Consider the following 15,217-nt stretch of genomic DNA (forward strand, 5'->3'; position numbering starts at 1 on the left):
CCCACCTTTGAAGACTTGGTGGAGGGGGGTGTAATTAGAGAAAGTGATGCATAGTGCAATTCTCCAAGGTTTTGGCCAAGAGAGCAGCCCCAGTTTGGAATTCTGCCATAAGAGGAATGGTAACCACTTCTGGTAAACCTATTACACATGCTCAGTTGATTTTGAACTTATTAGATGATGTACTTTTACCAGAGAAGTTAGCTATTTGTAAGTGTGAGGTTCCTATTAAAGAGAAGGATAAAATTAGCAATGGCAACAGAAAGGCAGATGAAGAAGAGAAAAAGCTAAGCTTTAAACCACAGACACCCTGTAACGTCCGTTGTTGGAATGAGACCAAGGCGCAGCGTGGGTTGGGTTCATCATACTTTAATATAAACGGTGAACCAGAAAAAACCAAAACAAGAAGCAACACAACGAACGAACAGTTTCGCACGCTACTCACAGCAATGCAAAAACAACTTTGTACAAAAGACAGGTGGAAAAAGGGCTACCTAAGTATGGCTCCCAATCAGAGACAACGATAGACAGCTGTCCCTGATTGAGAACCATACCAGGGCAAAAACCAAAGAAATACAAAATATAGATAGGGAACATAGAATGCCCACCACAACTCACGCCCTGACCAAACCAAAATAGAGACATAAAAAGGAACTCTAAGGTCAGGGCATGACACACCCACACAGCAATATTTGAAAGAGCAAGTGAACATAGACAAAACCCTACTAAAAGTTAGTCAGTCTAGAGCACCAGTTAAGGACATTTAAAAATTGCAAAAGTTAGGAGCGGTCTATTAACCTGTTTGGGCTAGGGGGCAGTATTGAGAATTTTGGAAAAAATATGTGCCCATTTTTAACTGCCTCCTACACCAACTCAGAAGCTAGAATATGCATATTATTGTTCAGGTTTGGATAGAAAACACTCTAAAGTTTCTAAAACTGTTTGAATGGTGTCTGTGAGTATAACAGAACTCCTATGGCAGGCAAAAACCTGACAAGGTTTCATGCAGGAAGTGGCCTGTTTGACAAGGAGTCGTGCGTCTTGCATCTGTTTATTGAAGAGTAAGGATCTTAGCTGTAACGTGACAATTCCCAGGGCTCCAATAGGCTCTCAGGACCCGGGAAAATCATGAAGGTTGACGAGGCAGCCTCAGGCTGAAACAGATTATCACCTTATCCAAGTGTCCCATTAGGTGACAATGGAATGAGGCGCGTGCGCGATTAGCCCCCGTGGAGTATTTTAATTCGGCTGTTTAGTTTATTGCAGATTCCCGGTCGGAATATTATCGCTTTTCTACGAGATAAATGGCATAAAAATTGGTTTTAAACAGCGGTTGACATGCTTCGAAGTACGGTAATGGAATATTTAGACATTTTTTGTCACGCCATGCGCCATGCGCACGACCGTGGATTACCATTCGTATAGTGTCTAGAACGCACGAACAAAACGACGCTATTTGGATATAACTATGGATTATTTGGGACCAAACCTACATTTGTTATTGAAGTAGAAGTCCTGGGCGTGCATTCTGACGAAGAACAGGAAAGGTAAGAACATTTTTCTTATAGGAAATGTTATTATGGTGAAGGCTAATCTTGCCGGGTGTCTAAATAGCTAGCCGTGATGGCTGGGCTATGTACTTAGAATATTGCAAAATGTGCTTCATCCGAAAAGCTATTTTAAAATCGGACATATCGAGTGCATAGAGGAGTAATGTATCTATAATTCTTAAAATAATTGTTATGCTTTTTGTGAACGTTTATCGTGAGTAATTTAGCAAACTGTTAGTAAATTCCCCGGAAGTTTGCGGGGGGTATGCTTTTTCTGAACGTCACATGCTAATGTAAAAAGCTGTTTTTTGATATAAATATGAACTTGATTGAACAGACATGCATGTATTGTATAACATAATGTCCTAGGTGTGTCATCTGATGAAGATCATAAAAGGTTAGTGCTGCATTTAGCTGTGGTTTGGGTTTTGGTGACATTATATGCTAGCTTGAAAAATGGGTGTCTGATTATTTCTGGCTGGGCACTCTCCTGACATCATCTAATGTTTTGCTTTCGTTGTAAAGCCTTTTTGAAATCGGACAGTGTGGTAAGATTAACGAGAGTCTTTAAAATGGTGTAAAATAGTCATATGTTTGAGAAATTTAAGTAATAGCATTTCTAAGGTATTTGAATATCGCGCCTCGGGATTCCGCTGGCTGTTGAGTAGGTGGGACGCAAGCGTCCCACCTAGCCCATAGAGGTTAAACACACATGGGGCAGGGAATATGAGACTAATATCTGGAAATGGAGTGCACGGTGGGGTGTTGAACGGAATAAGGATATTCCCTCATGTATGTTGGGGATAGTAGTAACTATACAAAATGTAACTAGTAATGACATGCAATTGAAGTATATGGCATGCGCTGATGAGTATGGCAAGGATACCTGCATATCATTTCAGTTGACAGACACTACAGTGAAATACCCCGTAGTAAATCCGTTAGTAGGAATTGATAATTCAGGTGGAAAAACATTTGGTTCCACTAGTCTACCTGATATGAAGGATTTCCTTCAAGAAAGGAACCAAGGGGAGATAGAAGGAATACCAGATGAAAATCTCTGGTTAAAACCTTTTAGGGACAGACGTTTCGCTAGCGGAACGCCTCACCAATATGGTAGAGCGTGGCGTGAAATACAAATACTTCAAAAATCCTATTACTTCAATTTCTCAAACATATGACTATTTTACACCATTTTAAAGACAAGACTCTCGTTAATCTAACCACATTGTCCGATTTCAAAAAGGCTTTACAGCGAAAGCAAAACATTAGATTGTCAGGAGAGCACCCTGCCAAAAAAAATAAAGAAAAAAAAAAATAACAGCCATTTTCAAAGCAAGCATATGTCACAAAAACCAAAGCCACATCTAAATGCAGCACTAACCTTTGATGACTTCATCAGATGACACTCCTAGGACATTATGTTATACAATACATGCATGTTTTGTTCAATCAAGTTCATATTTATAAATATATAGTAAACTTCCGGTGAATTTACTAAATTACTGATCATAAACGTTCACAAAAACCAAATTATTTTAAGAATTATAGATACAGAACTCCTTTATGCAATCGCGGTCAGATTTTAAAATAGCTTTTCGGCGAAAGCACATTTTGCAATATTCTGAGTAGATAGCTCGGCCATCACGGCTAGCTAATTTGACACCCACCAAGTTTGGTGCTCACTAAACTCAGAATTACTATAAGAAAAATTGGATTACCTTTGCTGTTCTTCGTCAGAATGCACTCCCAGTACTTCTACTTCAACAACAAATGTTGTTTTGGTTCCAAATAATCCATAGTTATATCCAAATACCGCCGTTTTGTTCGTGCGTTCAGGTCACTATCCGAAGGGTAACACGCGAGCGCATTTCGTGGCAAAAAAGGTCAAAATATTCCATTACCGTACTTCGAAGCATGTCAAACGCTGTTTAAAAACTTTTCTCGTAAAATAGCGATAATATTCCAAACGGGCAACGTTGTATTCATTCAGAGAGAGAAAGAAAAACATGGAGAAGTCTCGTGAACGCGCATCTCAGTCTCACTGTCCCCAGGCTGACCACTCACAAACTCTGCTCCTATACTTTGCCCAGAGACAGCAGACACCCCATTCCACTTTCTGGCGGCTTTGGAGAGCCAATGGAAGCCTTAGAAAATGTCACGTTACAGCACAGATGCTGTATTTTCGATAGAGATGCAACAGAAGGACAACAAATTGTCAGACAGGGCACTTCCTGTATGGAATCTTCTCAGGTTTTGCCCTGCCATATGAGTTCTGTTATACTCACAGACACCATTCAAACAGTTTTAGAAACTTTAGAGTGTTTTCTATCCAAATATACTAATTATATGCATATTCTAGTTTCTGGGCAGGAGTGGTAACCAGATTAAATCGGGTACGTTTTTTATCCGGCCGTGAAAATACTGCCCCCTATACCACAACAGGTTAAGAAGACATTCTAATTTACAATGACGGCCTACCAAAAGGCATAACACTGTACAGAAAGTCAATCAATATTTATTCAGCGCACAACCAATCATCTCTTAAATAATTATGAATAGATCCACCATTGAGCACAAAAACAACACTTGTTACAGAATATTTTACATAAAAATAACATCTGTCAGACAAACCATGCCTGACAACATGATCCAATAAGACAGAAAAATAGAAGAACATTTAAAGGCTGTGGACATTGTGAACTGCAGTCAAGGGTGTGTGAAAGAATCAATGATTTGACGACAGGATCACGTAATCATTTCAAGGACATGAAGGGCAAGGCTCCTGCTCTTTTGGTTTACTGACGGTGTCCAAACTCGTGCCTTCATACATGACCTTGTTCTTGATGCCATCCTGGATCAACCTTTGCTGCATACGGAGCTGGGCATTGGTAATTCTACAGTAGAACCTGAGAGCACCAGCAGAAATAGACCATCAGTTAATACATAGGGACCTGCATAGGGGTATAGGCTGTATAGGGGTATATGCTTCATAGGGGTGTAAGCTGTATTGGCTGCATAGGGGTATAGCCCGTATTGGCTGCATAGGGGTTTTGGCTGCATAGGGTATAGGCTGCCTTGGGGTATAGGCTGCCTTGGGGTATAGGCTGCATAGGGGTTGTTGTACTACAAAAATAGATGAGAACATCTCATGAATATGCTGAATAAATATTCTAACATGAGACAATAAGAAAGCCGTCACCCCGCCTGTGTTTTGGTAAAAAGCAGAAGTATGGGCCTGGAGAAAAGTAATCACTCTCAAATTCACAGACAGAGCTATGGATGCAAGGACCGCAAAAGTATAGTTTTAACCATGTTTTGAGGCTATACAGTGTGTTTACACTGTTTTAGTCCAATGTTTGTAAACAATCTTATATTTCAAGAATCAGTGGGTCTATATCATTAATTTGTAAGAATGGAAAAAGCAAATAAGTATTCTCACTTTTAATGGACATCAGCTAGCCAACAAGTAGGTTAAGCTTATAAATCATCAACACTGACTTCAAAACCTACCATGATCCCAGTGTGGTAAGCATGAATCCTGCAAAACCTATGTCAAAGGACCGCTTCACTCGACCTGTGAATGACAAATTAAAAGGCATGTGTAAGAAACTGAGAAATACTGTGAGAAGCCATAGAGGAAGAGGTGAAGGAGAGGATTTACTCTGCCCAAAACCTGTCCTTGTGAGATAATGAGAGAGTGTTGAATTGCATGAGGCTTATTTGATTGAAAATAAGTTTCATAATACCAGTCAAAAGTTTGGACACACCTACTCATTCAAGGTTTTTTCTTTATTTTTACTATTTTCTACATTGTAGAAAAATAGTGAAGACATCAAAACTATGAAAGAACATATAGAATCACGTAGTAACCAAAAAAAGTGTTCTACAAATCAAAATATATTTTAGATTCTTCAAATAGCTTGATGACAGCTTAGCACACTCCTGGCATTTTACTCAACTGGCTTCACCTGGAATGCTTTTCCAACAGTCTTGAAGGAGTTCCCACATATGCTGAGCACTTGGTTGGCTGCTTTTCCTTCATCTGCGGTCCAACTCATCCCATTTCAATTAGGTTGAGGTCGGGTGATTGTGGAGGCCAGGTCATCTGATGCAGCACTCCATCACTCTCCTTCTTGGTCAAATAGCCCTTACACAGCCTGGAGGTGTGTTGGGTCAATGTCCTGTTGAAATACAAATGATAGTGGGACTAAGCGCAAACCAGATAGTATGGCGTATCGCTGCAGAATGCTGTGGTAGCCATGCTGGTTAAGTGTGCCTTGAATTCCAAATACATTTCAGACACTGTCACCAGCAAAGCACCCCTACACCATCACACCTACATGCTTCATCGTGGGAACTACACATGCAGAGATCATCCGTTCACCTACTCTGCATCTCACAAAGACACGGGGGGTTGGAACCAAAAATCTCAAATTTGGACTCATCAGACCAAAGGACAGATTTCCACCGGTCTAATGTCCATTGCTCGTGTTTCTTTGGCGCAAGGAAGTCTTCTTCTTATTGGTGTCCTTTAGTAGTGGTTTCTTTGCAGCAATTTGACCATGAAGGCCTGAGTCACACAGTCTCCTCTGAACAGTTGATGTTGAGATCTGTCTGTTACTTGAACTCGAAAGCATTTATTTGGGCTGCAATCTGTGCAGTTAACTCTAATGAACTTATCCTCTGCAGCAGAAGTAACTCTGGGTCTTCCATTCCTGTGGCGGTCCTCATGGGAGCCAGTTTCATCATTGCGCTTGATGGTTTTTGACTGACGTTCATGTCTTAAAGTAATGATGGACTGTCGTTTCTCTTTGCTGATTTGAGTTGTTCTTTCCATAATATGGACTTGGTCTTTTACCAAATAGGGCTATCTTCTGTATACCAACCCTACTTTGTCACAACACAACTGATTGGCTCAAACACATTAAAAAGGAAAGAAATTCCACCAATTAACTTCGGACACAGCTGTTAATTGAAATGCATTCCAGGTGACTACCTCTTGAAGCTGGTTGATAGAATGCCAAGAGTGTGCAAAGCTGTCATCAAGGCAAAGGGTGGCTACTTTGAAGAAACGCAAACATAAAATCATTTTTTAACACTTTTTTGGTTACTACATGATTCCATATTTGTTCTTTCATAGTTGATGTCTTTACTATTATTCTAAAATGTAAAAAAAATATTTAAAAAATAACAAAAAATAGAATGAGTAGGTGTGTCCAAACTTTTGACTGGTACTGTATGTGGATGCACGAGGCAACTTCCATTGTTAGAGCAGTCACTCGGCTATCTTGTCAATACAATATATCATCTATGGAGAAACCTATGACAGAAGTAATATAATAGTCTTACTATGCTCATATTAATGGACAGTAGATTAGATTTCACCCAAACAAAACGCTCAAGACAGAGTTACATGTATCTGGCACGAGATTAGGTTATGGGTTCTGAGATTACACTCAAACAAACAAATCATTGATGTATGCCAGTGAATCTGCAGGAAAAACAAATTTACTTGTGGCCAAAAAGTGCAAAAGGCCAGCAGCCAGGGATCCCCCAGATCCATGTAGAAGAGCCTCTCTGGCACAAGGTGTGTTTTGAACGTCCAGAATACCCAGCACCTTGAAACCCTAAATGGCATACGGTATATGAAACACATTATGGGAGATGAAATTACACAGAGAATAAGCAGAGAATTATTGAGATACAAGATATAAATCGTGATTAATTGTATCAAGCATCACATGATATTACATTCATACTGTTAGCTAGAAGACACGAAAGAGGGGTAGCTAGCTAGTTTAAAATGTAATGAAGAAACTATAGCACACTACCGTTAGCTAGCTACCTACTTAAGCAAACTAGACATCTACTGTAGCGACATCACCACCAATAATATTCTTGACCTTCAACAACTGAGTTGCTGCTAGCTAACTTAGCATTATCACAGATAATGTTTTCTGAATGACATTGTCTAGGACACTTACCTTCTTTTTGTCACTCTCCTCTTCACCGTCCATTATGGCATTAGATTGACCCTGTTATGAGGAATTTACCTTCAGCATCGTCTCTATTTATTTTCGTAATCACACTGGACACTGAGCATGCGCACTAGTAGGTTCGTTAGAAATTAACCCACGAGTTCATAAAAGGAAACAGTGGTCAAAAGCTTTTTGAGTTCCGGGAAGATTTTCTCCAAGTATTGCTGACACAGAATTATTTATAGAAAAATAAGCTATGCTTTCAAAAATGTATTTGATATATTGACTGTTTTTTATATGTCATAATTCTTTCAAACGGATATAGCATGTTTTACCAAAACCTTGAGCAGTATCCAACAGTGGGCTATTCACAGAATATCTAAAATGGCTATCCCAGTTGTCCCAATGAACAAGTGTGTGATTAATAGGGTTAATCCTGTCAATGAAATTCTATCTCAACAAAATGTACTTGCTTGGACCTTGATAACATGTGCAGCATTAACGTCAAAACATGTCCTTCCTGTGTACAGCAGGGATCTAAATATATGACAATTATGTCAATCTGACCCTATAAAGCCATCAACTCTTGAGGGATTAGGGTGTCTAATGAATTAATATTTTGATGCAATGTCATCGTCCTCGTGCAGAAGTCTAAACTGTGCAAAGTAGAGGGCAGGAGGAAGTCATTGTGTCAAAGTAATCCATTCTGTTACCAACATGGGATTTTATTCAAGGTTGTTGTGAAGGGGGAGAAATCATGAGCTGAGCATCCAACCCTGGATACTAACCTCCTCCACTGTATAAATGCCCAAACACACTGCCCATCAGGACACAACTTTCTGCTGCCTGCTGAACCCTTTGAGTCCTTCAGGTAAACCTATATTGATCAGACTTCTCTTACTGTTATATATAGTTATTACAACAATTTGCGAATAATAAGCAATTTAAACTGCTTCTACCATTTCTAAATTCAGAGAAAATAATTTGTTTTCACTTAGGCTTTCTTTCAGGATGTTAGGTCTTCATGTAGGCACCTTGATCTCCCTGTTCCTGTGTATTCTCCTGGAACCCGTTGAGGGGTCTCTCATGCAGCCCTGTCAGCCCATCAACCAGACTGTGTCTCTGGAGAAGGAAGGCTGCCCAACGTGCTTAGTCATTCAAACCCCTATCTGCAGTGGCCACTGCGTCACCAAGGTACAATGTATATAGTGGTTTAGTATCATCTGAATGTACTATGATGTGGTTAGTATTATCTTATTTAGCTAGGCCATAACTTCCTTAAATTGTCACTGTGTTCTTCATAATTGCGTATCAAATACTAGAAACAACCCTAATGCGTAAAAAGAAAAGAAAACATTGACCTACATTTACCTTTCCTCCTGTGTATTTATTTACCAGGAGCCGGTTTTCAAGAGCCCATTTTCCACCGTGTACCAGCATGTGTGCACCTACCGGGACGTCCGCTATGAAACGATCCGCCTACCTGACTGTCCCCCTTGGGTGGACCCTCATGTCACCTACCCTGTGGCTCTGAGCTGTGACTGCAGCCTCTGTAACATGGACACTTCTGACTGTACCATCGAGAGCCTGCAGCCAGACTTCTGCATTACCCATAGAGCACTAATGGATGGTAACATGTGGTGACATGTCAGCCAACATGCCTGCCAATGTAATGACATGTTATATTACACCCGCCCATGTAATGACATGTAGGTCCAATGTATGGGGAGCTCAAACTGAACTCAAATTTCATAGGTACTACAGACATGGGCTTGTAGGTTGTATGTGAATGTACTTGTACTCATATTGGGATCTGAATAAACTGGCTCCAACTCTGACCACTTTCAGTGTCCTCTTTTTAGAGGGCCTCCGGGAGAGAATGGGAACAAAAGAGGAGAAAGATGCGGATCTCAGAGATCCGCATCTATCAATTTATTGAAGGAAAGAAGTCCATATTTTTCTAAAAAGCTGCAATACAAGCCCAACAAAGATAGTGCAATGCAGAATAGGGCTGTGTACAATACAGTATGTTATGCATTGTATATTAACAAGCAAGGCACGTACTCTTCACATTTTAACTACAACAATAAAAGTAAAGTAGGTTTATTTAAAAAAAATGGAACCCCCTTTTTCCTCCCCAATTTCGTGATATCCAATTGCGATCTTGTCTCATTGCTGCAACTCCCCAACGGGCTCGGGAGAGGCAAAGGTCGAGTCATGCATCCTCCGAAACATGACCGGCCAAACCGCACTCCTTAACACACCCGGAAGCCAGCTGCACCAATGTGTCGGAGGAAACACCATTCACTGGCGACCGAAGTCGGCGTGCACGTGCCCGGGCCACCACAAGGAGTCGCTAGAGCGTGATGAGCCAAGTAAATCCCCCTGGCCAAACCCTCCCTTAACCTGGACAATGCTGGGACAATTGTGCGCCGCCCCATGGGACTTCCAGTCACGGCCGGTTATGACACAGCCTGGAATCAAACCCGGGTCTGTAGTGACGCCTAAAGCAATGCGATGCAGTGCTGTAGACCACTGCGCCACTCGGGAGGCCGGTAAGGTATAATTTTAACAAAGAAAAGAACAAGGTTAAAGCTCCCAATTCACCGCTTTTTTGACAACGTTTCGATCTGATCATTTTAACAAGGAGTTTATAGGAGTTATACATAGTGAATCATACAGCTACAGTCCATTATCCTGGACCTGTCCTACCTGGAGCCTTCTACTCCACTATCAGTCATGGTCATAGTGTTTGTGACCTGACTCTGCTCCTCGTCACCCATGAGCTTGTCGAAGCAGGGGAAGGCCAGAGTGTCCTTAGCTCCCTTTCTCATGAACACATAGAGTAGAGGATCCACAAGGGGGCTGAAACTCTCAAAGATTGTCCCAATCATCACATCCTCTTGGCATGTTACCCCTGATATCACATATTGTATGATGAGGGGTAGGAACAGGACTGTGTAATTGCCCAGCACAAGGGCCAGGGTACCAATAATCCGTCTCTGTTCGACAGCTGGCACAGAGATGGAGACGGACAGAGCTTTCAACGTGCCCACAAGGAAGAATACAAGCAGTGGAAAGGGTATGAGGAGGCTAACTGCAAACAAAATAAGTGAAATCTCAAAAGTCGGTGTGAGGGAAAACATGGAGATTTGGATGAAAGGAACCACCCAGATAATGGAGGACACTATGAGCGAGAATTTGATGTTACGGCGAAAACGGTACCAGAGAGGAAATGCAATCACAAGATATCTCTCGAGAGCAACACATACCATGAAACCAATGCTTGCACTGATACCAAAGAATTCAATCATTTTTGCTATCAATTTCCAGGAACCAGACAGTATGATTGGCCTCATGCAAATCTGAATGAGATCTGCAATAAGAAGGTTGATAACATAGACTGGAGCGATGTGATCAGCTCTGATCAGGAAGTACATGGCATAAATGGACAGACAGATCAGAGGAAAACCAATGGAGAATGTTGTCCACTGTACAATGGTTTCAATGGTTTCAACGAGGCTGCTATTTGATGCGATGTCATCCGAATTATTGCAGAGGCTTGCGTCCATCCTTGATGGTGCTTGTTGTTGCAGGAACTAGGGAATGGCAGGGTTCTTCAGATTCCAAGTTCAAGGTCCTTAATATTTTCCTGCTGGGCCTACACTAAGAAAAAAAGTGAAATAGCTGGTGTTTTACTCTATAACATTAAGATCCCGGTCATGATTCTTTAAAATAGGTCTAGTTTTGAGCTGCAATAAGCATCTTTACTCAAAATCTAAAAGCAATTCCCTTCAAAATAAACAGGAAGTATGCTCAATATAGTTCTACGTTCTGCGTATTTTTTGTAAAACTGAACATGTAATACAAAATGACCTGTCAAAGTGCAATGTCTATAGACATTAACATTCTTACGATGTGTAAATGTTAGGATACCTTAAACGTCTCTTTTTATGCAATTAACTAATCAATTGAGCAATTATTACGTTTTTTATGAATATCATATAATAGAAAAAAATAAGAAAAACTAAGTTATCACTGCGCATTTCAGTGTTTAACATGTGTAGCACAAGCAAAATTCAAGTAGCCCTTTAGCAACCATGTGGAATCTACGGTATGGTCTTACCTGGAGGTTAATTTCGATTAATTGCCATTTGTCTTGTAGCTCCTATCAAATCAACAAATTATCAGGAAGTGTAAATGCAAGTTAGAAACATGCAAAAAAATAGTCCAGTAACTTTTTTTTTTACGACACAGATACTCACAGATTCTCACGGTGCACACCCAGTGACAATACAGCATGTACGTCTGAGCCTTATATACTGTGAGACAGGAAGTCCACCACTCCAGGATGTCAAATGTCATTGCACAATTTGTGTTACTACAGCATTTGTCAATCTTCGATAGCTGATTGCCCAGGGAGATCATATGACATTAATAACAGTGGTTAAAAGACCCCGAACCTAATCCATTCCACACTAAGTTTCTACTACACTGTATTTCAGAATGACAACAGGAATATTACATCTGACGTATAACATAATACACTTCATGCACACATCTTATAATATGCATACACCATTTTGGGTGAAGAAGCTGTTAGTTTTATATTCACAGACTTGATGTGTTGTAGTACAGGCAGCTACTTGAGAATAAAACAAAAAAACTTACTAGTGATATTCCACCATACTTTTATAGGTCAGTCACAATGTCTAGGTCCATCAGACTTAAAACCAATATGTTGAGACAATGATGAAACGTGCAGTCCGCCGTCACACACAAATGCAACAAACTAAATATTGTGCAAATACTTCAGAAAAATGACTTCCTTGTCACTAATGTTGAAAATGTGGGCTCACATACAGTACCTGTAAAAAGTTTGGAGAAGGGTTTTTCTTCATTTTTACTATTTTCTACATTGTAGAATAATATGGATGACATCAAAACTATGAAAGAACACATATAGAATCATGTAGTAACCAAAAAAAAGTGTTAAATAAATATTTTATGAGATTCTTCAAAGTAGCCACCCTTTGCCTTGATGACAACTTTGCACACTCTTGGCATTCTCTCAACCAGCTTCATGAGGTAGTCACCTGGAATGCATTTCAATTGACAGGTGTGCCTTGTTAAAAGTTAATTTGTGGAATTTCTTTCCTTCTTAATGCGTTTGAACCAATCAGTTGTGTTGTGACAAGGTAGGGGTGGTATACAGAAGATAGTCCTATTTGGTTAAATACCAAGATGTCAAGAACAGCTCATATAAGCAAAGAGAAACGACAGTCACCATTACTTTAAGACGTGAAGGTCAGTCAATACGGAAAATGTCAAGAACTTTGAAAGTTTCTTCAAGTGCAGTCACAAAAATCATCAAAACTGGCTCTCATGAGGACCGCCACAGGAAAGGAAGACCCAGAGTTACCTGTGTTGCAGAGGATAAGTTCATTAGAGTTACCAGCCTCAGAAATTGCAGCCCAAATAAATGCTTCAGTGTCAGGCCTTCATGGTCGAATTTCTGCAAAGAAACCACCACTGAAGGACACCAATAATAAGAAGAGTCCTGCTTGGGCCAAGAAACACGACCAATGGACATTAGACCAGTGGAAATCCAAATTTGAGATTTTTGGATCTAAACGCTGTGTCTTTGTGAGATGCAGAGTAGGTGAACGGATGATCTCCGCATGTGTGGTTCCCACCGTGAAGCATGGAGGTGGTGTGATGGTGCTTTGCTAGTGACACTGATTTATTTGAAATTCATGGCCCTCTTAAATAGCATGGCTACCATAACCTTCTACAGCGATACGCCATCCCATCTGGTTTGTGCTTAGTGGGACTATCATTTGTTTTTCAACAGGACAATGACCCAACACATCCCCAGGCTGTGTAAAGGCTATTTGACCAAAGAGAGTGATGGAGTGCTGCATCAGATGACCTGGCCTCCACAATCACCTGACCTCAACCCAATTTGGGATGAGTTGGACCGAAGAGTGAAGGAAAAACAGCCAACAAGTGCTCAACATATGTGGGAACTCCTTCAAGACTGTTGGAAAAGCATTCCAGGGGAAGCTGGTTGAGAGAATGCCAAGTGTGCAAAGCTGTCAAGGCAAAGGGTGGATTTTTTGAAGAATCTAAAATCTAAAATATATTTTGATGTTTAAATCTTTTCTGGTTACTACATGATTCCATGTGTGTTATTTCATAGTTTTGATGTCGGCACTATTACTCTCGATGTAGAACATTTAAAAAAATAAATAAATAAAACCCCTTGAATGAGTAGGTTTGTCCAAACTTTTGATTGGTACTGTAGTTCTTTGACAGGGAAGTTCATGAGTTAAACCACTCTTGAGTGTTGTTGGTTAGGATGACTGAGCTTCTTTAAGATTAATTGATGTGTTCCAGGAATGTGTTTAAATGACATCAGTGTCTGTTAGGAGGAACTAGGCCCTGGCTTATAGACTGAGCAAAGTACAAAATGCAAATTGACTCTTTTCATTACCATCAGCATAGCTCAACTGGAACATAGGGAAATGTGAGTCTGTATTGCTTCTGTGAAACCGCTTATCTAGCAGTTCTAGGAAGATAAGTGACCATGCCATTCAGCACCAATAAAACATTTATATAAAAAAGCCAAAAGGAAATCAATCCAATCCATAGCACGGACCTGGTACCAGACGCATCGTCTACTGTGGGGATCATCCAGGTACTGTAATTGACGTTCACCCATCAACAGCAAGGTAAAACACACTGAGGAGGAACTCACAACGCTCTTTCCATGCGGTTCTCTCCAAAGCTACTTCAGGTAAGGCCATAGATTATCTCTGTCTATTTTTGGCAGGGGGAGGCAATACCAAAGGATCTAAATGCTATGGGGGTGAATGGAATTCAGGAAACATTTTAAATCTAAAATATCCATGAACACGAGACGGAAATATGTGTGTAGCCTTTAAGCAACAGTTAGACCATGGTCTTAATAAAGAAGACAAGTAGAGAGACATAGAAGTGTTATTGGGAGAATGCCTGTGCTGTTTGTAGCCTAGAATGTACTAAAGGCTGTCACTGACAGACTAAACAAATGTGATATTTAAAATGTTGTACGCATACTCCTTCTAAAGGTATTTAATACATTCTTCCTGTTGCTGTCATTCTAGTGTGTGAAAGATGAGGACACGGTCACAAAATGACTATACCGGTAAATGCAACTAAACACCACAAAAATATATCATAAACCACCTGAAATGACCAGAACCCCATGGATAAAGATATGAATATAGGGTCTGTTAACAACAACACAAACAACACTGACACTACTTTTGACCGTGTTGCTGAGGTCATTGGCTGGATAACCTTTGCCGTTGGGCTACCTGCCATTGGATTGGCCCTTTACACAATGAAGAACCTGGTCAAGGGTCCCAATCCTGTTCCTGTCCATGTCATCAGCCTTCTTGTTTCAGACATTTTCAGTTTCATTGGAAGACCACAGGCTGCCACTGGGAGTATCCTATCGGCTGACACTGCTACCCTGATCTTTTATTTTGGCATCATATCCAACATTACTTTTATGGTTTGCATTGCACAAGAGCGACACCTGCTGGTGGCATACCCCCAGTGCTACGGCTGCTGCAGCAAGCTTAAACAGTCCTCCAGCATCTCCCTGGCTATGTGGGGAGCGCCCTCCGCTGTTCTGGCCCT

At 40.6% G+C, this 15,217-nt stretch overlaps 3 protein-coding genes across 4 annotated transcripts; 1 reads left to right on the plus strand and 2 right to left on the minus strand.

Annotated features, from left to right (window-relative positions):
• Window positions 1-350: 350 nt before the first annotated feature.
• On the minus strand, window positions 351-7,673 carry LOC106589685 (cytochrome c oxidase assembly protein COX20, mitochondrial). Its single transcript, XM_014179946.3, has 4 exons — window positions 7,535-7,673; window positions 7,063-7,177; window positions 5,061-5,124; window positions 351-4,456 (listed from the first exon to the last, which is right to left on the minus strand). The coding sequence occupies exons 1-4, from the start codon at window positions 7,565-7,567 to the stop codon at window positions 4,309-4,311; spliced, it is 360 nt and encodes a 119-aa protein (XP_014035421.1). The 5' UTR covers window positions 7,568-7,673; the 3' UTR covers window positions 351-4,308.
• Window positions 6,994-9,366, plus strand: lhb (luteinizing hormone subunit beta). Its single transcript, NM_001173671.1, is given in 3 exon segments — window positions 6,994-8,399; window positions 8,527-8,722; window positions 8,927-9,366. Coding segments are annotated over 2 exon segments (429 nt in total). The 5' UTR covers window positions 6,994-8,399; window positions 8,527-8,539; the 3' UTR covers window positions 9,173-9,366.
• A 91-nt stretch (window positions 9,367-9,457) lies between these two features.
• Window positions 9,458-12,042, minus strand: LOC123731447 (G-protein coupled receptor 4). 2 transcript variants are annotated; one of them, XM_045710232.2, is made up of 3 exons: window positions 11,794-12,042; window positions 11,655-11,696; window positions 9,458-11,189 (listed from the first exon to the last, which is right to left on the minus strand). In XM_045710232.2, the coding sequence occupies exon 3, from the start codon at window positions 11,098-11,100 to the stop codon at window positions 10,237-10,239; it is 864 nt and encodes a 287-aa protein (XP_045566188.1). In that variant the 5' UTR covers window positions 11,101-11,189; window positions 11,655-11,696; window positions 11,794-12,042; the 3' UTR covers window positions 9,458-10,236. The 2 variants fall into 2 exon arrangements, with proteins under 2 accessions (XP_045566188.1, XP_045566187.1); XM_045710231.2 differs by having other exon boundaries at window positions 9,458-11,194; window positions 11,794-11,945.
• Between the last annotated feature and the right edge of the window lie 3,175 nt (window positions 12,043-15,217).

This window comes from Salmo salar, chromosome 28 (assembly GCF_965601325.2).
Source record: "Salmo salar chromosome 28, fSalSal1, whole genome shotgun sequence".
Lineage (NCBI taxonomy): Eukaryota > Metazoa > Chordata > Actinopteri > Salmoniformes > Salmonidae > Salmo > Salmo salar.

Bases quoted from the DNA above. Each gene is read 5' to 3' on its own strand.
- LOC106589685 (XM_014179946.3), bottom strand. From the start codon at position 7,567: ATGGACGGTGAAGAGGAGAGTGACAAAAAGAAG. The intron at 5,125-7,062 runs GTAAATTTGTTT...TGTCATTCACAG, and splicing joins TTTGCACTTTTTGGCCACAA to GTCGAGTGAAGCGGTCCTTT. The intron at 4,457-5,060 runs GTAGGTTTTGAA...TGGTGCTCTCAG, and splicing joins CTTACCACACTGGGATCATG to GTTCTACTGTAGAATTACCA.
- LOC123731447 (XM_045710232.2), bottom strand. From the start codon at position 11,100: ATGGACGCAAGCCTCTGCAATAATTCGGATGACATCGCATCAAATAGC.